The sequence below is a fragment of the Zeus faber genome (assembly GCF_960531495.2).
Source record: "Zeus faber genome assembly, chromosome: 1".
Taxonomy (NCBI): domain Eukaryota; kingdom Metazoa; phylum Chordata; class Actinopteri; order Zeiformes; family Zeidae; genus Zeus; species Zeus faber.
The window spans coordinates 47,162,515-47,187,643 of NC_137193.1; the positions used below are offsets into that span (position 1 = coordinate 47,162,515).

Below are 25,129 nucleotides of genomic sequence, written 5' to 3' on the forward strand. Positions count from 1 at the left end.
GAGTGGAATGCCTCACAACTATGACAACTGATCTCCCTTTGAATGTGATCGGGCCAGTTTGAATGTGTGTTTGTGTACTAGAACCAATAGTCTATTAAACACTTGATCATGGTCTTATACTGTCCTGTAATCTTTTAATACAACAACCGTAGACAGTGACCAACACTAAATATTGTACCTGCTCTCAAAAGGAGACTGAGCAGTATATGTACATAGCAGACACAGCCAGGACTGCATTCCCTCGCTGAGATCACAGGATCTGCTAACACCTGTCAAGGTAAATGCCAATTGGGACTGGACGATGGGACCATATAAATGACTGTCAGGAAACCTCTCTCTTTCCCTCTTTTCACACCTAATGCGTCTTCACCTTTTGATCACGAAACCCCAACCTGAGGCCTTTGTGTTTTACTATCGTCTGCATCCTGACAGACAGACATCAGATCCGATGAGTAGATCAACAGTATGAGGCGAAAAACCACTCAGGTCAGTGGACCAAACAATGAGCCACTTTTTCCTACCTCCCCCTGGTTCCCATTAATCAAGACAGACCAGCCATGGGGGGGGGGGGGGGGGGGGCTGTCCCAAAACACGTCTGGAATGAGAGCCACAAGTAATTTGCATCTGCAATCTCTCCTTTGCGTTCAGCCTAAGTCGGAATTAATGTGAACCCGGGTCAAATCAGTCAGTAATTGAAGTAACATTACTTCTGCAGATGTTTCTATGAAAAACGACCCAACTCATCACTGTACGACGTAAATTGACAAAGTTACCAATAATACAATTTAAATGTATTAACTTTCATGTTGCCAGGTTGCCATCTAGTGATCAACATAAAGAAATTGTGGGAACCACCAAGATTACAATGTTCATTGTTTAATGTTTAAGATTCAAGATTCATACATATATGAAGTGAAATGTCATTGCCACACCCGGAGATTATGCACAAAAAGGTCTAAAATACTAAAATGTGCGTCACCGACACAGAGGCGCTCCACTTAAGGATGTTTTTTGCTATTTATTATGAGTGTTGAAATTATGTTTTAATAGTTAGTAATTAGAATTTGTCTTAATAGTTAGTTAGTGACGAATCGTTTTCGATTTTGTAAGATGACCGACGTCTGATCCAAGGGGATTTTTTTATTTTATATGTTTTTTGTAAAACCTTATCACAAGTGTTTGAAAATGATGAATTGGTTTGAATATAGTGTGTGGAGCTATGTGACTTTTGAGTGTAAATAAATGTCATGTCATTCACTGGTTAGGAAGAATTAGCAGCAAGTAAGAAAGGAACCACACAAAAATTCCACCCCCTCCATCATTTTGAAAAGGCGAGACACCCAAACGCCTCGTTCTCATTCTAGTGTTTAAAAGGAGCCATCCACCAGGTATCGATAGGCGGGTCCTCATTTGAGTTACTTTCCTTATTTTATTTAATGTTCGACTTTTCTTCAACTCTTTGGTGTTCGCTTAAGTTCACACGCAATTAAAACTTTGAATGAGCAAGTCTGTTCCAGCCACCCAGCCTAAGAATTATTTTCTTATCATCTTTCTTTTGTTTCAAATCACCAAACCTTGCGGTTTTTGCAACGTTACATCATTTTCTTTTTGTTTTCAACCAATCCATGAAAGATTCAAGCTTAACTGATTAAAGTTAGTGTAGCTAGATGAATTTGATTCAACCCTCAACCACAACAAGAGAAGTGCACCGAAGCCGTCATACTTCAACCCGGAAGCCGTCAGAGTCGAATCAGTTCACCTGGACTCCCTGACAGTGAAATCACAGCCCACAGTTGTGTCTCCGCAATCACAGTTTATCTGTTTATGTTCCTTGAGAGGGGAAGACAGTAGTATATGTATCAGACAAGAACTACTCCAATCATTGTGAGACTGATCCATTATAGTTACATTGGTTTATTTGCTGTTCTCCCAGAATTGGGAGTGGTGCCCATTAAATAAGTCTTTTAATATGATAATTTAATAGTGAAATAAACCATATAACCATGCATACATTATACTCCTTTTGACGAGTGCAATTTTAATTTCTAACATGGTGATAATGTTACCTGTAAAAGCAAGCTAGTATAGGCTAACAGAACCTTACCACAGCCTAAATTAGTTTACGTACATACAGAAAACGACTTATGTGTGAAAATGATATGGTTTGAGGGGATTAACAAGCCCCTTTTTGTCTGCAAAAACTGCTGAAAATATTTGATATATATGCATATGTGTATAATATAAAAAAAGTCAAGCGTTCACATTCACACTGGAAGGATATTGATAAATTAAAAACTGAATTGAAATCTCTGAATGAATTAACAGAATTAACATTTCTGGATTAATCAAAAATACTAAATAAAGAAAAATCCAGTATCAAAAATACACAATTTGTAGGCTTGTATGGGATTATACAAAATTGTTGAACAATTCTTAAGCCTTACACCACAAAAAAAATTACCTGTTATTAAACACTTATTCATTTGAGATACAGTTGTGCTCAAAAGTTTACAGGGGGCAATACACGGTATTAACAACTGGGGTATGTCAACTTTTGATCAGGGTCATTTGGGTACTTTCTTTTGTCATTTTGATTTAAAAAGAGTAAACACAGTTGTTTGCCAATAAATAGCTACCCAATAATAATAATACCCAACCATTAACCATGAGTGGAAGAAAGGTTTTTGCGTTATCATTCATATTCTCTGAAGAATGGCCAAGAAATCATAAATTCTCCCAGGGTATGTAAACTTTTGGACACAACTGTAAAAGCCGGAACATCATTTCAATGGTACATTGTGGATCAGTTAATAGATCTCTTCTGCAAGATGTCATAGTGCAGTTCCTTCCTGAGCCTCAACATCTCCTTCAGGTTTTTACACTGTAATGCTTCGTGCATGGATATCAGCTTCATGTCTGTGGGCAGAGTGAGTCTAGAGCCACTAACAACAGCCTGCAACATTTCCAAAGACACAGAGAATGAGCTTTGCAGGTCCGAGCACACGGGGAACAGACAGGCGTTCCACAAACTGCAGTGGGACACGTCTCCAGAAAACCTCAGGACTTCATCACTCAGCCCCCATTGAGCAAGACACTTGGCCAAACTGACGCCTAAAAACTTTAATCCTCCCATATTTGCTGGGCCCTGCACACTCTGTTTCAGGTTGTCGTCGATTCCAAAAGAGACCGTTACGAACCTGGACTGGTCCTGGTGGTTCACACACAGGGAGTGCATGAAGACTTCATCTGGCACGGAGAGGCCCTGGCTGACCCTGCATCCACTCAGGATAGAACCTCTGCCCACTGTCACGCCTGCCTCCAAACTGCAATACTCCAGTACAGACTGTTGGGACACCAAGCAACTGGGATCAACAATGCTTTGCATGACACAGCTAACCCTCAAGCTCTCAGGGACCTCATTCAGATACAGACTGAAGGCAGAGGAGAGTAGGCCCAGCTCCTGTCTCAGCACAGGGTCTTCAGTGAGGTGAAAGAGGTATTCAGTGGTCGTCCCGAGGTGATAGAACTTGGAGTTGTTGAGGAGAATTACATTTAGGGGAGTTTCTCGAAGATAATTGAAGATCTTCTGCCGCATCTCCACCAAACTGGCCTCTTGTTTACTGACATTCTCTGTGTTATTTGTGTAAGCTATGGTGGCTTTGGGGCCCAGTGCTTGGAGAAAGTCCCCGTAGGCATCGATCTCACATTCCAGTGGTCCAATCTTTTTCAGTAGACCGAGAAGAATTATCGCAGTGGCATAGTCCACATAATATGTACTGTCTGTGTAGACAAATTCATCATCTGTCAGAGAAAAGCAACCTCCATGCTTCTCACAAACTGCACCGCTGTCCCGCATTTTAGCGATGCTTGGCTTGTGTAGGAACTGAACACAGGAAATGTATTCAATTTCCTCCATGCCAGATTTTTCATGTGGATCCAATACAAACACCCCGTGGGTAGTTCCAATGGAGACTGGGGAAGGGTGGGCTAAGGCCGTGAAGCCAGGCTTATCAAACTGTATGCGGTTATCCTCTGCAATACTGTAAAGTTCTATGTCATCGGCACAGGTCACCAGTATGCCGGGCTTCATTTGGGAAGGGAAATCCACGTACATGGCCAGTTTGAGCTCCAGCATCTGGTAGAGAGGTTCACCCAGTGGCAGAGCTGTGAAGATCTTCCCCAGGGCACTGGCATTGGGCAAACGCTGGCTGAATCCTCCTGCGACATTCAGAAGGCAATGAGAATATGGGGAAATAGTTGGAATTATGATGAATCAAGGGTCATTTGTATAAAAGAAAATGTCATGTCATATTCGTTCTTTAATTTATTTTTTAAATGTACTTGTTGCTTTTCTATAGTAGGCTTTAGAAGTTAATATTGCCAGTCAATAGTCATAAAAAAGCATTTAACTTAGCTGAGGTATTTTCTACAGTATACCCCCTTTCTCATGGAACACACTACTATCCTTGACAGCATTTTGTTAATAAAACTCCTTTAATTTATAAAGTAGTAGCTTATAATAGTATCATAGTATACTATAATTGTAAATTAAAATGTGTGAAATAAAGATTAATAATACTTAAAAAAAAAAAATCATATTAATATTATAATAATAATCCCTCAAACCTGCATGGATCAGGATGACTCTGAATCTGCCCAGTGCCATCCCATAGATGCTATCCAGGCGTTTCAATGAGTATAAGGTCGAGCCTCCATTCCCTTAAAAAAATATAAAGATATTAACTTCTGAGCAAAAGGAGGTGTTTTTTGGAACACATGTTGGACAATGGTCCTGGACTCACCTATTTTGGCCCCAAGTGGATCTGCAAAAACCTTATAGTCAATTCCAAGGGGAAGCTCCTTTCTAGCAACCTTATCCTTGATCTGGATCTCATAGGCATCTCTTTGGCTCTCATCAATAGCGGTCACAACCACCAGATCCCAAAACTCCCCAGCTTGTAGCTCTTTACCTTAAAATAAGATACACGACAATACAATGAATTCTGTGTCCGGGGGCAGATATTTCATTTCACTGCTGGGGGGGGACAGAGCAATTCCTGAAGGGGACACCAAAGGTGCCGCCAAAAGTACTGTTGTATTAAATGTATATAGAGGAAACGCTTATTACTACTATACATATTGGATAATTGATAGATAAATAACGTGAGGGTTTTACCAGCATGTTCAAATGATAAAATAATAACATTCATACAGTTGTAATAATTTCATTTATAGCAGTTTTTGTGTGCTGTAAATTTGTCAATGGCTTTTTTTTTTCCAATTTCTGAAGCCTGCAAGATTCAAGATTCAAGATTCAAGATTTTTATTTGTCACATACATATACATACTTCCATACATATATGCAGTGAAATGTAATGCAACGCACCCGGTGATAGCACACAAGAAGTCCTAGGAAAGCAATGCACTGATGAAAGCAGCATCAGCTCATCAGCATCAGCTCAAAACACAATTCAACACAACAGCAAGACTATTGTCTTTACTTTTTTACAAGTCTAATGAGACAGCTCTTTAGAATTGACACTGATTAAAAAAAAAAAAAGCTCAACAAACTTAACCGAGACTCTATGCCTCCGTCTGACTGTCCCTGGCTCTCTGTGGCCAGCTCTGTTCTCTGTGTTGCCTTTGCCATGACACAATTTTGAAACATTTCCATAAGCACTTAATTCATTTCTTCTGAAGGTTTTATCAAATTGCCTTTGATATTACCGGGATCTTTCTTCTTGACCTTTTGGTGCACTGAAAAATGATTAGATGTCCGTTTTTCTTTTCTCTGCCATTTTAACTGACCTGGCTGGCTGACTGGCGGGCACACACACACACACACACACACACACACACACACACACACACACACACACACACACACACACACACACACACACACACACACACACACACACTATTTACAGTAGTAGGGGAGAAACAACACCCATTAACTGAACTAAAGCTAATAATTTGATTTTGTTTTTCCCGAAGAAGCAGATCTCTTATGTTTTGCTGTCAATGTGCAAGTCCGGAATGCTATGAAGTCTGCCAGAAACGGACTTAATATCTCATATTATAAACAAAATTACATCATAACAGCCATTTTACATGCAGTAAGATAAAAACGATATACTTAGGGTAAGTTAATCTTAAATATTATATTATATAAATATCAGATAGATAGAGTATTTTGCATTTGAGTATTTGAGTATAGCTCCATATTGTTGGAGCCATAATGTAGTAGGTGTTAATTGTTTTTTTTCCTTATCTAAAACACCAGGTGACTATGATGTATACACATGCACTTTTCACATTGAACACAGGGGGAAGCATTAATTTAGGAAGTGCAAATAGCTAAGCTCCAGGTGATGAGAATCAGGTGTGTGGAACGGGAAGCAAACTGTTTTTGACGGTCACTGTGTGTCAGCATGGTTATATGTTGGACCACCATGCCAACAAGTGCCTGCTAGCCTATCTACAAGGACCACAAACAGGGTCCACCACCGGGACATTGAGCTGGTGGTGGTGATGGATTCGGATATAAGGTCACAGAATCAAGGTTCTATTGTTAATGAGCCTGCCACGGTTGAAACACAGTCCGATGTGGGCGCGGTCCATGGTGAAATATACAGTATACTCAATCTGTATACTCAATCTATTAAGCTGACACAAAAAGCATTGATGGATAAACTAGACAAGCTAGAGAAAGCTAGGTATTTTGGTATGATAACGCACATTTTTGATTTAACCAAGTAGCCTGTATCATAAATACCCGTCTGCCATTTACAACAAAGCAAGTTATGATGATTTTAATTGTGGATGGACCTTAAGCCTCCATAGACATACATCCAGGGGTGGACTGGTAATCTGGCATACCGGGCATTTTCCCGGTGGGCCAACGCACCTTGGGGTTGATATAACTTTTTTAATAAAAATAAATACAAATAAAAAACTGTCCAACGGGCGGCCCATAAAGTGACCCATTGGTTAATTTTCTATACTGACACTGGGCTGGCCCAATCACATCTCTTACTAGGCCCCACACCTCCCTCTATGTCCTGTTTCTCGCGTCAGATGCTGTGGCTCAGAGCGCCGCAGCGCGATCAGAGTGTCTTTAGAAAGGAGTGCACAAATTCAATATTAATAATTGACATGTTTCACAATGGCATATAAACAGAATGAAACCATATTGTTGGAGCCATAATGTAGTTTGTGTTAGTTTTATTTGTTTCCAAAACACTAGGTGACTACGATGTACACACATGCAGTTTTGACACTGAACACAGGGTGAAGCATTAATGTAGGAAGTGTGTGGGGATGGGGATTTTACCTGTTGCACGTTAGACCAACCAATGAGCAACAGGTATGCAGCCACTCTGATCCTGGGCCCCAATAACCTAGACCCAGGACAGGTGTGGCTGCTCAAACCACACCATCCCCACACATAGGAAGATAACAGCATTGTCCATATTCAAATAGCATTTTTCCATTTTGTTTTCTCAGGTCCTGGGCTTTTTCCAACTAGCCCACTCTCTACAATAAACTGTGTCTGAAATTTTGTCGTCTGTGTCTCTGTGCCGGAGGTCCCTGAAAACACCACTTGGGTGGTGTGTGGTAAGCGAAACGGCCACACTGGTGCCTGAACAGGGACCCTCTGGCACGGGGAACGGACACAGCAGCAGCCCTCCGCTGGGACCATCCAGCAGCCCAGCAGCCAGGCCACCCCTCCAAGCAGCCTCCGCAACAGCCAAGTCCGGCCACGCCTTCACCAGCCAGCACAGCAGCCCGAGGCCCAATGCTCTGGAAGGGAGGAGGAGGTAGTCTGTCTTCAGCCTGGGGGAAAGAAGCGGATGGACCGTGCTGTTCCGGGGAACCAGGTCCCCAGGAAGGGGACCAGTTCTGTTTCGTTGGATTTTTTTGTTGGTTTAAGGTTGGCGGAACCCTCTTTCAGGGTCTAGTGTTTATTCATTTAAGGTATAGGAACCCTGTGTCAGAATCGGTTCTTTTTAGGTATAAGAACCCTGTGTCAGAGTCTGTATTTTAAGATATTTTTTGTGTGTATGTGTGCGTGCACTTCGGCCAAGCATTCTCTTTGGCCTCAATTTGGTGTCGGGGCTATGTGATGTGGGGATGGTGTGGTATGAGCAGCCCTTGTCATGACACATCTACATCTGCTCCTGGGCTTCAACTAGCCCACTCTATACAATAAACTGTGTCTGTGTGCCCCTCAATGGCTTATGTAGGGTATTTGTTAGGCCCACGGCCTCCCAGCGCCACTAGAGGCCGCCCTTGCCCCATCTGCAGCTCCCTACTCGAAGCCAATTGCACACACCTGGGAACAATTACCTGCACAGTATTTAGTCTCAGCTTCCCAGCCATTCCTTGCCAGACCCTCAACTAGCTTACCCGAGTTGTACAGCTACTGGCTCCCTTCCAAGTTCCTAGTTCCTAGCTCCTAGTGCTTGTTTCTAGTTCCTAGTTTATGTCTCGTCTTCCCCTTACCTGCTTGTCTCCTCTCTTCGACCCAGTCTGTCTCTCCAAATCCAGCCAGCCCGGTTTACCTGCCTGTCTCCGCTCGTCGACCAAGGCCCTTCTCCATCCAGCCTGGTTCCCCGTCTCTCCACCCGGATCCTGGACCCCTTCTCCTGGTCATCATCGTCCCTGCCCAGCCCTGCTCCATTCCTACCTGACCGTGTCCCCCTGGCCAGCTCCACCGTCCAGGCTAATAAACATCCTTTGCCTGCCTTCCGTCTCCCTGTGTCGTGCGTTTGGGTCTCTCCTAGCTCTGGTCATGACAGTACGCCCGCTACTCTTGGGCGCCTCAGAAGTCCCCCGACTCTCTCCGATGCCGAGCCAATGCAACTTGGTCGCCCCCGGATCTCCCCCGAGGAGCGAGCATGCCGCATACAGACCGGCGCCTATCTGTATTGCGGCCGGCTGGGACACCTCCGAGCCACCTGCCCGATTCGGCCACGAGAGGGCGACTCCTCGGTACGTTCCAGTCGCTCCAGTTACCCTCTCGTGGGGGGATATAACACTCTCTTTCTCCGCTCTCAGATTCCGGGGTGGATGCGAGTTTTCTCGACTGGGGACTAGCACGCCAGCTAGGGCTGACACCCATCCCTCTCCCCGCACCGCTCGAGGTCAAGGGGCTGAACGGGTCACATCTGACCCGGATTACCCACCAGACAGTCCCCCTCAAGCTGCTACTCTCCGGCAACCACCGTGAGTCCTTGAGGTTCTTCCTCATAGATTCCCCACTGAACCCCGTGGTTCTGGGGTACCCCTGGCTCCAGACCCACAACCCTCAGATGGACTGGTGCTCGGGCAGCGTGAGCTCCTGGAGCACACACTGTCATGCCCACTGCCTCCGCTCGGCCTCAACCCCGCCTCCGGACGCGGTGCCGGGGGACCCTAAGAGCCCTGACCTGTCCTCGGTTCCGTCACAATATCTGGACCTGGCCCCGGTCTTCAGCAAGCAGGGGGCGCTATCCTTACCACCTCATCGCTCCTACGACTGCGCAATCAACCTCCTGCCAGGCACCCCCCTCCCCTGCAGTCGCCTGTATAACGTCTCCCGGCCCGAACAGGAGGCCATGGAAACTTACATCCACGACTCTCTCGCTGCCGGGATTATTCGCCCCTCGTCTTCTCCGCTAGGCGCAGGGTTCTTCTTTGTTGCGAAGAAGGACAAGACCCTCCGTCCTTGCATTGACTTCAGGGGACTTAACGACATCACTATCAAAGACCCCTTGCCCCTGATGCCCCAGTCTTCGTCCCCATCCAGCGTGCCACCCACTTTTCCAAGCTCGACCTCCGCAACGCTTACTACCGGGACGAGTGGAAGACCGCGTTCAACACCCCGCTCGGACACTTCGAGTATCTAGTAATGCCCTTTGGCCTGTCAAATGCCCCAGCGGTCTTCCAGGCCCTAATTAACGATGTCCTCCGGGACATGCTTAACTCATTTGTCTTTGTGTACCTCAACGACATCTTGATTTTCTCCAAATCCCTCTCCGACCACGTAGAACATGTACGCCTGGTGCTGCAGCGCCTCCTGGAGAACCGTCTGTTTGTTAAGGCCGAGAAGTGTGTCTTCCATGTTCTGCCCATTTCCTTCCTGGGATTCATCATTCGCCGAGGGAGGCTGGAGATGGACCCCAAGAAGGTGGCCGCCGTGTTGGAGTGGCCAACCCCAGCCAATAGGAAGCAGCTCCAACGGTTCCTCGGGTTTGCAAACTTCTATCGGCGCTTCATCCGTAACTTCAGCCGCATCGCTGCTCCCCTCTCAGCCCTTACCTCCACCCCAGTGGCCTTCAAGTGGACCCCAGCGACCGAGGCCGCATTCCTCGACCTCAGGAGCCGCTTTTCGTCGGCCCCAGTCTTGGCCCAGCCCGACGCTTACCTCCAGTTCGTGGTAGAGGTGGACGCTTCAGACACGGGGGTAGGAGCCGTACTTTCTCAGCGCTCTCCAACGGACGGTAAGCTCCACCCCTGTGCCTTTTTGTCCCGCAGGCTCACCCCACCCGAGCGCAACTATGACGTGGGTAACCAGGAACTCCTGCCCGTCAAACTAGCCCTGGAGGAGTGGCGCCACTGGCTTGAGGGAGCAATCCACCCCTGCGTCGTCTGAACCGATCATAAGAACTTGGCCTATATCCGGACAGCGAAGCGGCTCAACTCCCGGCAGGCCAGGTGGGCGTTGTTTTTCAGCCGGTTTAACTTCTCTCTATCCAACCGCCCAGGAACCAAGAACACCAAACCTGACGCCCTGTCCCGTGTGTTCGCGCCAGAGGAGAAGACAGGGGATCCAGAACCCATCCTTCCACCCCTGTGCCTTGCCGCCACACACCTGGGAGATCGAGTCCCTCGTCACCCAAGCGCAGGAACACCAGCCCGACCCAGGTACCGGACCCCCTAACCGCCTGTTCGTCCCTGACTCCGCACGCTCCCAGGTTCTGCAGTGGGCCCATGCCTCCCGCCTCAGCTGCCATCCCGGGATCACCCGCAACCTGGCCGTCGTCCGCCAGCGCTTCTAGTGGCCGACCCTGCTCCCTGACACCCGGTCCTTCGTCTCTGCCTGTCCCACCTGCGCCCGGTCCAAGACCTCCACCCGACCCCGCTCCGGCCTCCTCCGCCCATTACCCATCCCGACTCGTCCTTGGTCCCACATCGCCCTGGACTTCATCACCGCTCTTCCACCATCCCGGGGAACACTACCATCCACACGGTGGTGGACCGCTTTTCTAAGGCGGCCCACTTCCTCGCCCTGCCCAAACTACCATCGGCAAGGGAGACCGCAGACCTGCTGGTGGCCGAGGTGTTCCGCCACCATGGCATTCCGGCGGACGTGGTGTCGGACAGAGGACCCCAGTTCACCTCCCAGGTCTGGCGCGCCTTTTGCTCGGCCCTGGGGGCACAGGTCAGTCTCTCCTCCAGTTTCCACCCGCAGACCAATGGCCAGACGGAGCGGGCGATACAGGGGGTGGAGGCCATGCTCCGCTGCCTGACAACCACCAGCCCCACCTCCTGGAGCGCCAACGCGTCCTCCGGCCTGTCGCCCTTCCAATGCTCTCTGGGCTACCAACCCCCGCTGTTCCCTGCCCAGGAGGTTGAGATCGCCGTACCCTCCACCCAGGCCCACATTGGTCACTGCCGGAGGACATGGAGGAGGGCCCGCTCTGCACTACTCCAGGCCTCTGCCAAGTCCCAGCGGCAGGCGAACCGGCACAGTGTGCCCGCACCCACATACGTCCTCGGACAGATGGTATGGCTCTCCACAAAGGACTTGCCCCCTCAAGGTGGACTCCAGAAAACTCGCTCCCCGGTATGTTGGCCCCTTCCCCATTGTGTCAATCATCAACATCTGTGCTGTATTCCTCCGTCTCCCTCCCTCTGTGTCCACCTGACCTTCCATGTATCCCAGCTTAAGCCGGTGGTTTTCAGCCCTCTCTCCCTCCCCGCCGAGGCCCCACCACCCCCCCGCACCATCGAGGGTCACCCGGCCTACACAGTGCGGCGCCTGCTGGATGTGCGGCGCCGGGGGAGGGGCTTCCAGTACGTCGTGGACTGGGAGGGGTACGGTCCGGAGGAACGCTCCTGGGTCCCCCGGAGACAGATCCTGGATGCCTCCCTCATCTGGGATTTCAATCGAACTCGCCCTTCCGGTTCCAGGTGTCCGCCAAGCGGCGTCCGTAGAGGGGGGGGTACTGTTAGGCCCACGGCCTCCCAGCGCCACTAGAGGCCGCCCTTGCCCCATCTGCAGGTCCCTACTTGAGCCCAATTGCACACACCTGGGATCAATTACCTGCACAGTATTTAGTCTCAGCTTCCCAGCCATTCCTTGCCAGGCCCTCAACTAGCTTACCCGAGTTGTACAGCTACTGGCTCCTTTCCAAGTTCCTAGCTCCTAGTGCTTGTTTCTAGTTCCTAGTTCATGTCTCGTTGTCTCGTCTTCCCCTTACCTGCTTGTCTCCTCTCATCGACCCAGTCTGTCTCTCCAAATCCAGCCACCCCGGTTTACCTGCCTGTCTCTGCTTGTCGACCAAGGCTGCCGGTCCTTCTCCATCCACCCTGGTTCCCCGTCTCTCCACCCAGATCCTGGACCCCTTCTCCTGGTCATCATCGTCCCTGCCCAGCACTGCTCCATCCCTACCTGACCGGGTCCCCCTGGCCAGCTCCACCGTCCAGGCTAATAAACATCCTTTGCCTGCCTTCCGTCTCCCCTAGCTCTGGTCATGACAGTATTCGTTTTGTTAAAAGTTACTACAATTAAGTTAAAACAAAAAAAAAAAAACGTACTGTTTTGGAACTCGCCAGGATCATCGTTCACAGGATTCATCAGCTGATCCATTGGACATTGCTGGATTTCTGTTTCACTTTAGATCACAGTTGGACAATGTTGGACCACCACGCCAACAAGTGCTTGCTAGCCTAGCTACAAGGGCCACGAACAGGGTCCACCACCCGGACAATCTATTCTTTGCCGACTAACAATGGACAGTGAATGAACAGAGATATGTGTAGCGCTACCAACAATACATGGCCATTTTAAAGTTTGTGTACACATTTATTTTGAGTATAAATCCAACGCATTGGTTCCAACTTGTATTTATAAGAGCTGTGTGTTGGTCTATCTGTGAAAATAATTAATTGCTTATGTATTTTATTGGTGATGGATTCTGATATAAGGGTACACAATCAAGGTTCTGTTGTTAATGAGCCTGCCACGGTTGAAACACAGTCCAATGTGGGTGTGGCCAATGGTGAAATATAAACTAAGTCTGTCTAATGTTCTATTAAACTTACACAAAATGCATGATGGATGAACTGGACAAGCTACAGAAAGCTAGAAAGTCCAAACTAAACAGAGCATCTCACTCAAAAAAGGACAATTCAAGAACTATTGCAGGAGCAAGAATATGAAACAGAGGTGCATTGCACTTTTGACAAATACAAAACCCTGTGCAATGAAGCCAGGGAAACACACCAACATCAAAGCAAAAATGTTGAGTGTGATGATGAATTTACTGATGATGTGAATAAGTGGTTGTCAAATGCAGACATTTTCAAACCTACAAAAAATGTTAATGATGACTTTAATGAGAGGAGTAAAACCCAGTGGGAGCATTTCCAATGTTGAAACAAATGTGTGGCAGTGTTGCCTGCCACACGCCACCCGATTGGCGTTTTCAGGGCCCTCTGGCACAGAGACACACAAAATGGGGTTGCAGACACACAAATTTATTGTAGCAAGTGGGACAAGCTCAGGAGCAGATGTACAGCATGTCATGACAAGGGCTCCTCCCTGGTGTGTGTGGGGATAGGGGTTTTACCTGTTGCTCGTTGGACCAAGCAACAGGTACAGAGCCACACTGATCCTGGGCCCAACTACCTAGAGCCAGGGCAGGTGTGGCTGCTCAAACCACCCCATCCCCACACCACAAAATGTTTCTAGTAAGAAATCAAGCAGGTAAAGTCACAGCAGTCCAAGAAGCAGCAAATCCAGAAGATCTTCTACCTCATCAGCACACATTCAGTCAGAGGCAGAGAGAGCTGCACTTGTAGCTCACACTGCTGCCTGAAAGGAGAAGCATGCTCTGAAGGAGCAAGCAAAGTTGCCGAGAAAGGAAAGGCTGGAGCTCAATACAGAAATGGCAGCTTCTGCTATTATATTTGCAGTGTCAACAGCTTCTACCAAGCTTTCTCTAATACTCAATCAAATTGAATGACATCACACTTTGAATAAGGAGCAAGTTTAAAGGAAACCTGTACCACTCTCATCAACCCACATGCCAAGCATTAGGAGTCAAACAGTCAGGACAGTCAACTAAATAAAACCCAAATGCATGGAAAACCATCAAGCAAGCCTCTCTTGGACCCTCATGTGCAGCTAATAAATCCAAATGTCATTCAAGTCTCAACTATGGTGAAACATTGGCTTTCTGCAACTTAATGCAAAGGCAAAATGAAATGACGACTTGCTTATACAACAAACGTCATTTTTTGGACGGGGATCCTCTGTAGAACAGAACATTTGTCAGATCCTTTGAACATTGTGTGGAGAGCAACACAAGCAACAGAGGGGATTGTTTGTATTTCTTCGATAAGTACACAATGGGTCAGCCAAGAGAGCTAGTGGATAGCTGTCAGCATATGTCTCCAGACAGAGGCTATGCTATGGCTTAGGATCTGCTACAGGAGCACTTTGGGAATGAACACAAGGTCACTGCTGTATATACAGTATGGCGAAAGCCCTCGGGTGGCCAGTAGTGAAGCCTGAGGATGTAAAATCTCTTCACTCCTATGCAGTCTTTTTGCGTGAATGTTGCAATGCAATGGAGGATGCACAATACATAAGATAACTGGATATGCCAGCAAATATGAGAACAGTGATTCTGAAGCTTCCATATAATCTAAGAGAAAATCTGACAATCTCTGCATGGGAGATACTGGAAAGATTAAATCAGAGGGCACAGTTCACTGATATTGTCACATTCATCAAGCATCAAGTCAAAATAGTGTCTGACCCAATCCTTTGGGATGTTCAGAATACACCACTCTGTACAGTAAGTAAAAATGTGAACAGGATGAAATCACAATTGAAGCCAAGATACAAAGGAGACGTTTTGCAACTACTGTTACAACCATTGAAACCCTGACATTTGAAGAATCCACAAAGTCTAACCAGGTTCAACAGCAAAGTAGTTCATCAGGAAACACCAGATTTTGTATGTGTTTCTCTCGAGGTCACACACTGCAGCAGTGTCCAAGATTGGAGGAGAAGACACACGGGGACAAGATTAACTTTCTGAAGGAGAAAGGAATCTGTTTTGGCTGCCTTCGCATTGGGCAAATGAGCAAGGACTGCGATAAGCGCTTGAGTGGTCATACAGGGGCCAGGAACATCTGGAAAATCTCTCTGGCGGAGCTGCTGAAGAATCAGTACATGATTTTAATGAAAAGACATCAGAAGACAAAGAGGAGATGTCAGCGATGACAGCGATGACATGAAGTTCATGGAACTCATGAAAGATTCAGTCAAGCTTTGACACTATAGCTTGAAACTTTCCTTTAAGGAAGAAGAGGTCTGCCAAACAATCAATGCTGTGCCAAGCAGCACATTTTTGGATTGAAGAGGTTTGAGAGAAATTAGATGTTCCACCGGGGATACACCAACTTTCTCAATGATGTCATCAGTAAGGGGTATGCTGAACGCGTGCCACAACATCAGGCGGAACAGTCTGATGGAAGGGTATGGTACATTCCACACATGGAGTGAACCATCTGCAGAAAGGCACTCTTCATATTGTATTTCACTGTGAAGCTGAGTTCAAAGGAAAACCTCTCAACAGTCAACTTCTACAAGGCCCTAACCGCACCAGTTCTTTGTTAGGGGTCCTCACACGATTTAGAAAGGAACCTGTGGCATTGATGACTGATGTTCAAGCCATGTTCCATAAAGTCAAGGCGGTAGAGACAGATACGGATTTTCTTTGCCTTCAGGCCACCACAAGAACCAATTTAAGGCAAAAACATGGAGAATACAGGATGACTGTGCATGTGTTCGGGGCAGTGTCTTCACCTAGTTGTGCTTGCTACAACCATAACAGTTTCCCTGCCGAGGTAATTGCCACAGTCAATAGAAACTTTTACATGGACGACGGTCTTATAAGAGCCGTCTGAAATGGTCAGGAATTTGACTGTTGTTTGTCATAAAGGAGGCTTCCATTTGACAAAATTGATTAGGAACAACCTAACCGTGGTGTATTATACCTTAAAGCTCATACTACGGGATCTGAGGAGGAGGAACTATGGATGGGATGATCAGATTCCACCAATTGTCCAACAGTAGTGGATGAAATTGTTGAGAGACCTGTGGACTAAATTCACTGTGAGGCATGAAGGGGGGGATGCAAAATTTCGAAAGTTAAAAACCATTTCAATGTGTGTTTAGGCATCTGAAAGTGTTGAAAACATATTTAATCACATAAATGACAGCATTTCCATTTACGATACTTTTTTTTTTGTAATATGGCTTACAGAACTGTGTTCTGTAAGCCATGTTCAAAAAAAAAAGTTATTACATTTTACAATATAGATTGACTTGTGGATATTTTTTTCTGTTTTTTGCATGTAAAAAAGGCATATTTAATACAGATTTGTGGATTGTAGCATGTATTCATCTTTCGCATTCTGTTGTCATCTTTTTCTTGTAAGGCTAGCACAGCGGTAGAATTTCTGTTTGAGATGTGGGAGGAGACCTGGTTTAGATTCCTGACCAAAGTATGTAAAGTGCTCTGAGTTGCAAGAAAAGCGCTACATCAGTAACAGGTTAGTGGCCAAGTAGGTTTTCACATACAAGGAATTTGCGTTGGTCTGATGATGAATAAGAATAAACAAAGTGCGAGGACAAAAACAGGCAAGTGCTGCAAAATACAACAAACATAAGTGTCAAATTAACAAAAGAATATATGAAAAAGGGTTAAAAGAATAAGTACAATATATATGTTTCTTAAAATAAAAGAGCTGTGCAGTTTTGTGCAGGAATGTGCAAAATATTGTCAAGGGAATGTGCAAAAGTGCAAATATTAAATCCATTAACCAAAACCTAACCTAACCAAATTTCACAAACACAAGTTCCAACCGGCAACCGGAACCAAACTTTACAAGCGCGAGTCGAATTCCACCTGGAAGCCATTAGCAAGTTAGCAACATGCTTAGCCTAGCTCAAGTTCTAGTTACCCTATGACAAATGCAAATGAGCCTGATACACAGGAGCTAGAAGACCTGTCTGCTTCTTCTTTTTTTCCCCAATACAATTTTATTTAATTTTCAGTTTTTATACATATTTTATACATTCCCACCACCCTTTCCATCCCTCCCTCCCTCCCTGCAAGCACACAGAACACCCCCTTATCCAACCCAAACAATCCTTGGGTCTAAAAATAAATAAATTGATAAAAAATTAATTGGTAAATAAAATTGTATATATATATATATATATAAAAAAAAAACACACACATCCAAAAAGACAATGACAAACTGTATACAAGTAGCTTGCAATGAATAACTTGAATTAAATAGCCATGGCAAAATTGACAAGTCTTAATATAACAAAAACAGAGTGATAGACAAGAGATGTGACAAATTAAGAAATAAGTCGGTGCACAAACACAGGCTCCTACTCAAGTAGATTACATGTAGGACACAACCATTTTGCACACAAACATATGGGGGAACATGTGGGGAAATGATGGGTTCCCAGTGAATTATCACAGCAATGTAGAGCAGGTGGTGGATCAGACGAGGACAGTGTGTGAGCGTTGTTCGACAGTTGTAGGGTACACATTTATTTTTTTATTATTCTACCGTATATTGACATAAAAGTCTAGAATCCCGACCTTGAATATAAGACGACACCACTTTTTCAGATGTTTTTCCAGGAAAAAAAGCCTCTCTTATATTCTGGTCAATGGTAATTTGCCAGAATGTCTCATAATGACAATTGCCGGTTCAGTCGGCTCGTACAGCGGACTGGCAAAACCGGAAATCCACCCAACTACAGGCAGTCCCCAGTTATGAACGAGTACTGCATTTAAGTCTGTCTATAAGTCAACTCTGTATGCATGTCGGAACAGTTACCTACGGTTCACATCTAGTGTCAATTAGTAAAATGTTTGTCTTTGTTTATATTTTACCAAAAACATATTAAATATAATAATACAATATTAATAAATGTAACTACTTGAGAGAGAGAGAGAGAGAGAGAGAGAGGGAGATCTCTCCCTCAGGCCGACCAACCGCTAAAAACGTGCAGTGTTTTGATTGTTGCGCAAAGTAGTCCACCCGTTCGTTAATACGTACCATTGTATGTAACTCAATTTTTCTTTTTTAACCAATAGGCTTTAAAGAGGTCCATAAGTATGTACGGCCGTTCCTAAGTAGGCGTTCGTAACCTGGGGACTTCCTGTCTAATTATTACAGAAAAAAATACACCACGCGCATAAGAAAACAAACCTTTAAATCGTACAATGGTACGCCCCCACCAATGATGCAGATGATGAAACCAAGGTCCATTTCTACAACCAACCACATAACATACTCCAGACCAACTAGGGAAAGGACATCATGACATTTTAATGGGAGACATGTAAGCGAAGATAGGGGGAAACAACAATGGTTATGAGCTGAGTATGGGAAAGCAAGGGCTCGGTGCCAAACATTCAAATGGAGAAAGATTTGCAGCAGTCTGTGCAGACAACAGCTTGGTTATTGGTGTTCCGGTTTTACCGCACAGGGACATCCATAAAACAACATGGGTTTTCGCTAACCCCACAATGGAAAATCAGATTGACCAAATCTGCATCAACCTGAAGTTTAGGAACTCACTGCTAGATGTCAGAGTGAAAAGGGGAGCTGACGCTGGGTCTGACCATTAGTCATAACAAAGACGCAGCTGAAATTGAAACATGTGAATCCCAAAAAAGGAAGAGTCAAATAAAACGTACATAAATTTTAAGAAATAGGGTGAGTGGAACTATACAAGGTCACATTCCACAAATGGTTTCAAGCACTACAACCCCAAGATCAGGCGAAATGGAAGGAGAGATGTGAAGAAGTGGAATAGAGAAAAAAAAGACAAAAAGCAAACCCTGGCTATCCACAGAAACATGCAAAAAAAGTGAGTAAGAGAAGGGGAAAAAAAGGAGGCACTAAATATAAGTAAAACTAGAACAAAAAAGGCAGCCGCACAGAAAGAATGAGGTAGCAAACAAGGCAGTGAAGAAACGTGCCAGAAGGGACAAAAAGAAGTACATTGAGGATTTATCACAGCAGACAGAGGATGCAGCAGGAAAAAAAAAACAATCTGAAGGAACTCTACCTAACCACAAAGAAGCTCTCCAGAAAATTCAAACAAGAACATGTACACATTAAGGACACAAAGGGTATACTCCTCACTACCAAGGAAGATCAACTTCAGAGATGGACTGAACACTTAAGAGAGCTGCTCAACAGACAACCACCTCAACTGACAACAGAGGCTCCACCATCTCCAAACCTGTTCGAGATAAACTGCAACCCCCCCCACCACGATGGGACTGACGAAGGCCATTAAGGTCTTGAGAGGAGGTAAGAAGGGCCGGATGAGATACCAAGTGAAGGCCCTCAAGGCAGACACAAAACTTCTGCCAGCATGCTTCACCACCTCACGCAGGCTTTCTGGGAGTAAAATAAAGTCCCATCAGATTGGAGAGATGGCATCATTGTAAAGATTCCCAAGAAGGGAGACCTCAGGGAGTGCGAAAACTAGAGGAATAATGCTCCTTTCAACACCAGGGAAGGTGCTCAGCAGCATTCTACTGGAGAGGCTGCAGAAAGTAGTTGATGAAAGACTGAGGGAAAACCAGGCTGGCTTCAGGAATGGTAGATCTTGTGGAGACCAAATTGCCAGCCTCAGGATTATCATCGGCGACCTTTAGAATGGAACTCTCCCATCTATGTGAATTTCATTGATTTTGATGAGGCAACTGACAGAGACAATTTTGAAATTAATGGCGCAACTATGACATCCCACCGAAGTTCATCAGCGTCATCAAGAGTGCCTGCCAAGGGCTGCAATGTCGAGTTTTCTCCCTCTCCATGCATGATGTAGACATTGGCGAGGGAGCAATGGCGTGTCCCGTTCCTCTAAATAAAGCAAATAAAAACATTGTGTTTGTATTTTAGATGTATTTTATTTCACTCAAACTTCTTTATTGAACGGACCAAAAAAAGTACCGTGCGTAATACGGACATGCTCAGCATCACTCTCGTATCCCTGTTATTTAAATATTCTTCACGTTCTGACCTACTCCAGTCAGAACCAGAAAGCCGACATGTGTTGGTGCGTTTACTCCGCTGCACAATTGCGCATGCATCGGTGAGCACAGGCACCTTTTTTGACAACGGTGAATGGTGAAGGTGATGGTAAATTAGGTTGTTTGACTGTGGGATGAAAAGTTTGACTAACCCGTCAACATCATAAACGAATGTGCAAAATGGTTCAACTGACAAAGAACCAGAGGAACCTGAGTGAAAAACAAAAAGGAGGGGGGTGCGGCAACCCATTTTAGCTTTTTTTTTTTTTTTTTGCAGAAAGGATTTTCTCAAAGGCAGAATGGTTAGTAGGCCTGAGAATAAGTGCAATGAAAGGGAAACGTGTTGTGTGTGTGTGTGTGTGTGTGTGTGTGTGTGTGTGTGTGTGATGTATGTAAATGAAAACATCTTTTTGACTCTTAACAAAAACCTCTAATTGAAGGAAAGAACAATGGTTGAATGTAGTTTGCGCTTTTGCTTGGTTATTTGCACTCTGCTAATTTCATTAATCAAGTTTTAAAACGTTCATTGTTCTCTACAAATAAATGTTTGGACCTTGTCTATTAAAAAAAAAAAGTTTTTTCATGTTTGCACATTCAATTCACAATCATAACATTGTTTAAGAAACTAACAATGGAAAGCAAAAAAAAATAAATGAATAAATGAATGAAGCCAAATGCGCCCGCCTATCTATCTATCTATCTATCTTTATATATATATAGATATATATATCTATATATATCTATATAGATATAGATATCTATATATATAGATATCTATATATATATTTGCGACCAGTTGTTATTAGTTCACAGAGCAAGTGGGCAGCTCAAAACATGCACTCAAACATTACGGTCTCCAAACTTACCGCGCAAAGTGTCAAACTTTCTGAGCTTCTCTCTCGTTGCAATTTGTAACGTTTTGCATTGCTCATTCATTTTGAAAAGTCAAAATAAAAACAAAGGTTTTACAAGGCACCCAGTTGGTGCCGAAGTTGCGCCACTTCAGACCTGCAACAGAATTATTTCTTTACTTCCGGGTGTGTGGTCACGTGGGTGCCTGTTTACAGTTTGGGAGGTGTGTGCGCAGCGCGTGGTTCGGTTCCCAAGGCAACAGCGTGTTGCGTACGCTGCTACGTAGAACCTACTTTCATAGTTATAACTAGTCTATAACTAGTGTTTATTTTAAACTATTAAAATGCCTCAATGTCATTTGACCTTCCTTAGTCTGATCGAACAATCAAGCGAACATTGTTTTTTTTAATTAAATTTTATTACATTTTCTTTGTTTTAGTTTAAATATGTATATTCAATGACGAGGAAATGAAGCAAAAATAATCTCTTTAGATACAGGACATCAAGATACTGTATGTCCTGTTTGTCAGTGCTTTAAAGCACTGTTACCATGCCAATATTCCTGGTAAAAAAAAAAAAAAACTTGGGACGCTTTTAGATTCCTTAAGATATGTATGATGATACAACTTCATAACAAAGATATATGCCCTCATGGACTGTACATTTGGTGAAATTGGGAAATCGGTTAATGCATTCTGTTTATGAATTCATTTTATTTTTATGATATCTCAGGTGAAATACTGTATATGTATTGCATTATTATTTATTATTGTATTTATTATATGTATATGGCATTGTATGTAATATAGTGTTACTGCCATCTACACTATCTCGATAACCCCACTCCCCAATGCATTAATTTGGAGAAGACTGGGACAGCTGCAGCTTCTTAATCTCCATGACAACAATATGGAGACAATGAAAATATTCAGGGGTTGGCTGGCTGCCAAAACCCCTTACCGGATTAACTCTTCACTGCACCTCCATTTAGCCTTAAGGAAAACTACAGTCATTCACAGCATATGGTCACTGCAAGCTGTGGGTCACTGTGTGATCTCAGACAAGTAGTTAATTGATAGTAATGCTTCCTCTTACCATCAAGGTCCAAAGCCCGAAAGGAAAAACTAATTTCTGAGACTTCGTGGTCGTTCAACTTCGATGATTTCTGATTTACATCGACAGTTCTCTGACTTTCGTTAAATACTTTGTGAATATAATAAAGGGAAAATAACTTGAAATTTAAAATTGACAGTAGCCTTTTTGATGATCATGTTTGAACAGTATTGAATATTGTATGTTGTGAAACTAACTGCTAACATCTTTCGATCATTGTCCTTTTCCTATTTTTTTTTTAGACCCCCCCCCACTTCTAATCTTGATCTGTTAGACTGGTCAAAGTGGCTCAGACCGACCGATGAGCACACAACTCAGTCTGGGTCAGAGAGTGTTTGATTGAAGAGGAAGGTCACATCCGTGCAAAGTTTTTGAAACCTTTATTTTAAAAAGTGAACTCGGTCTTGAACAAATTCCAAGTGAAGATGACAACTTGGAAGGATGACAAAGGTCTAAAAGGTTTTACACAGTTTTACATATTTTCACTACTGGAAGGTGGACAGTACAACTAGTTTACTAAAGTTGCCTAAAGTTTAAAGTTCACTTTCGGCACTTTGGCAGCTGGATATAAGGAAGACAAAGGTTGTACGTGTATACTTTCTAGGACTCAGTGATATATAATTACAATATCTATATGAGAGCAGCAAAATAATGAAATATTTCCAACTTCACAGACTGTTCTAGATGTTCTAACAATGCTTCTACCTGCTTGGTCATAATATACACATTACTAATAATCTTTTTTCAAATATTCCAAGTGATATTTGGTGATTTGATATTAGGCATCTATACAAATACAATTCATTGATAGCTACAAACATGAAACTACATCATGGGATTTATGAGCAATAAATATTTAAAAATAACATTCTTGTTAGTTTCAGAGGCTCAAGAATAATGATATGGTAACTAATACAATATATATTTTGAGCTTAAATAAACCTCAGCGAACAGACTCTCAAGAGGAAAAGGTAAAAACCCTTCATTTATCATTCATGTTGCTTTGACACACAGTAAGTATTTTTTTAATTTACTGTTTGGCTTACAACGTTTTATTTTTGACATGCAAAGCAGCTTTTCTGGAAGAGAATAAACAATAATAATGTTATTGTAAGTATTATATTGTAGGTCATCCAACATTGTGGTTCCCTAGAGGAGAAAAGTCACAACTGGGTTAAAATTACCTAATTCTAGACTCAATTATTGAGATATAGATGAAACAATTTAACTTATTATGCATTAGCTCATGGTTTGATATTTCTTGATTTCAGGAGGAGAATAAGGCGAATGTTGGCATTGTGAATGGAAACACAAATGTAAAGCTAGGGAGATGGAATATTTATGATGCTAATCAATGAGCATTTTACACAATTTAAAAAATTATAATGATTATAACCATAACCAATTGAACTTACATAGTAATGGAAAGAATGTCAGATTAAGACTCAAATGTCTATATATTGCGAGGACTTTTAGGTCATATGCTCTGGTCACCATTAAGACTACAAAGTTGTTGCTCCTCATATAACAATATCTTAGTTTCATGATAATATACAGTAAATACCACTGAAAGACAAACAATATTGATTTTCCCCGCAATCAGCACTGTGACATCATTGCATTGAGACGACATGTCTGTCTATGCCTGCGTATATACTCCGATCAGTCACAACATTAAAACCACCACTAATAACCACTTATAATGTGTAGGCATGGACTCCACAAGACCTCTGAAGGTGTCCTGTGGTATCTGTCACCAAGATGTTAGCAGCAGTTCCTTTAAGTCCTATAAGTGTCAAGGTGAGGCCTCCATGGATCAGGCTTGTTGTTCCAGCACATCCCACAGATGCTTGATCTGATCGGACCCTAACCCCGGCCATCCACATGATGTAGAAGAAAACGTGATTGCTCAGAGCAGGCCACCTATTATTGCTCCATGGTTTAGTTCTGACGCTCACATGCATAGAGGTCAGCATGGGCACTCTGACCGGTCTGCATTGGGCATCCCGACATGACCCTGTGTGACTCAGTCATCTAGCCATCACAATTTGCCCCTTGTCAAAGTAGCTCGGATCCCTACTCTTGCCCATTTTTCCTGCTTCCAACACATCAACTTCAAGAACTGACTATTCACTTGCTGCCTCATATATCCCATCCCGAGATAAGCAATGTTATTAACTTCAGCTGTCAGTGGTTTTAATGTTGTGGCTGATCAATGTATACCGGTCGTTTTCACTCACGCAGTACCAGATTGTCTAGTACCTTCCACCCAGCTTTCCACTGCATTATTATGTATCCTTCCCTGCCTGGTTCTGAGTGTGTTCCCGCCTTTTAGATTCACCTATCACCTGCCCCTTTGGGATTGGTAGCCTTACGGAGTGATTTCCTGGATGACCTCCTCGCCTGTCTTTTCCCCCTGTCTTCTGCCTGAGCTACATTAAAGAACTGTTGCGTCTACTTGATTGTGTCTGTGGCCGTGCTGTTGGGTTTAAATGTGTCTGAGCAGTTACACCATCTGCCCAGGCTAGTGTCCAAATGGAGATTCAGCACCAAAAGCCTGACGCCTTTTCACTATTCATTACACCTTTCCTTATTATTCTATTTGTTATAGCACCAATCCCGCAAGCTGTTGCAGTGCATAGTGTGTAAATGCACTGCAACAGCTGTGCCATTTAATTTGTTCTGTGGAAATTTTAAAGAACAGCCAACATATATACTGGCAATCATATTCATTTATTTGAGTTAAATCTTGGCAGCTTATCAAGTGAGATACTTGGCCATTGTTCACATACATTTAT

General features: G+C 44.0%; 1 protein-coding gene across 1 annotated transcript; it reads right to left on the reverse strand.

Moving 5' to 3' along the window:
- Positions 1-2,036: 2,036 nt before the first annotated feature.
- Positions 2,037-21,302, reverse strand: fpgt (fucose-1-phosphate guanylyltransferase; the record flags this gene model as incomplete). Its single annotated transcript, XM_080012674.1, has 4 exons — positions 2,037-4,218; positions 4,627-4,719; positions 4,803-4,970; positions 21,233-21,302. The coding sequence occupies 4 exons, from the start codon at positions 21,300-21,302 to the stop codon at positions 2,804-2,806; spliced, it is 1,746 nt and encodes a 581-aa protein (XP_079868800.1). The 3' UTR covers positions 2,037-2,803.
- Positions 21,303-25,129: the final 3,827 nt, after the last annotated feature.